Source organism: Aegilops tauschii, chromosome 6 (genome assembly GCF_002575655.3).
Source record: "Aegilops tauschii subsp. strangulata cultivar AL8/78 chromosome 6, Aet v6.0, whole genome shotgun sequence".
Taxonomy (NCBI): Eukaryota; Viridiplantae; Streptophyta; class Magnoliopsida; order Poales; family Poaceae; genus Aegilops; species Aegilops tauschii.
Window position 1 is genome coordinate 486,505,765 of NC_053040.3, and position 1,405 is coordinate 486,507,169.

General features: G+C 51.2%; 1 protein-coding gene across 1 annotated transcript; it reads right to left on the reverse strand.

Annotated features, from left to right (window-relative positions):
- Window positions 1–592: 592 nt before the first annotated feature.
- LOC109761901 (uncharacterized) lies at window positions 593–1,135 on the reverse strand. The gene has a single exon (XM_020320711.2). It carries the CDS (start codon window positions 1,133–1,135, stop codon window positions 593–595), a length of 543 nt encoding a protein of 180 aa, XP_020176300.1.
- Between the last annotated feature and the right edge of the window lie 270 nt (window positions 1,136–1,405).

The window sequence follows — 1,405 nt, forward strand, 5'->3', positions numbered from 1 at the left end:
CGAATGACCTGACTGATCTGGTGTTGTGGGCCCAAACCTCGGGGAACAGGCATGTCTCTTGTCGTAAGAAAATCGTATGAAAAATCATCATACACAAGGCAGTTTCAATCCTTATATGTGAAACCTTAATCAGTCATTTAGCACAATGCACAATAGTGTGTGCATTCATATAGATCTAATCACTAGTGCAAACATATTTGCTAGGACGGAAAGTAGAACTGTCGTTTGGTTGCACTCTGGCTTGTCAGAGGTACTTGATCTTTGTAATTCAGACCGTAGCGCTGCTGCTATTTGAGTAATACAATTATCAACCGCAAAAAAAAGATCTAATCGCTAGTGCAAACATATCATTTTTTTTGCAGAAAAAACATCGATCATAAGCAAAACCCTCACAATGTTGAGCAGTCATATATATATATATATATATATATCTTCATCACTATCCTCACAAATCGCTTTAATTATTGACAGACGAACTTGTTCAACGCTGAAATTTCCAAACCCAAAACTGAGAACTCAACCGAGCTGGATCCATGCATATTTCCGAGCAAAAAAATGGAGTAAGATGATGCATGGAAGCAAGTCGATCGTATCACTGACCCGCAGCACCGAGTCTCAGCTCCAAATCCAACTCCTCCTCCTCTTGTTCGCCGTGATCGCCGGCATCATCCTTGGCTTCGTGGCACCCTCCTCGATCTCTGGCGCTCCAGCTTTGATCTTCCTTGCCACGACCGGCGTCGTCGACATGGCCGAAAAGCCGGAGCTCCCGTGGCGGCCGCTGGGCACGGATCCTGGAGCTCCCTCCAGCGGCGCCGCTCGCCTCCGGATGAACCAGCACTCCGTACGCCAGGAGCGCGTCGATGACCGCCGGCGACTCCTGACCGCAGATGCCGGCGCCCCTTGGCGCCGCCTTAGTGGCTGGCCGGTCCTTCCGGTGCACGTTCATGTGCCCGCCGAGCGCCTGCGCCGTGGGGAACCCCCTCCTGCAGAACGCGCACTTGTACGGCTGCCTCGTCCCCTCGTCGTCGTCGTCGTCGCCGTCGTAGGGGCGCTGCCTGTCGTCGTCTCCGTCGCCCCCGCTACGCATGGTCCTTCTTCCAACCTCCTCCTTCCTGCCCCCATCGCCCAGCTCCATGCCTGAACTCGATCGATCGGACCAGACTACGCTTGGCCGGAGAAAACTAGCTAGGGTTTATGGCTTGGAATGCACCTAGAGAGAGTACTAGTCTTGGGGAGATCCGAGACGCAAAGGTAGCCAAGGTCAAGCATCGATGGAGAAATGCAAGTGTATGTCACTAACTTACTACACATTACTGTATGATGATGTGTGTGATGCTGTTGTTAAGTGTTTCTTTCCATCATCCTGCCGGCCGGGACACTTGTTTTTCTGGTCAAGTTGTTTGTT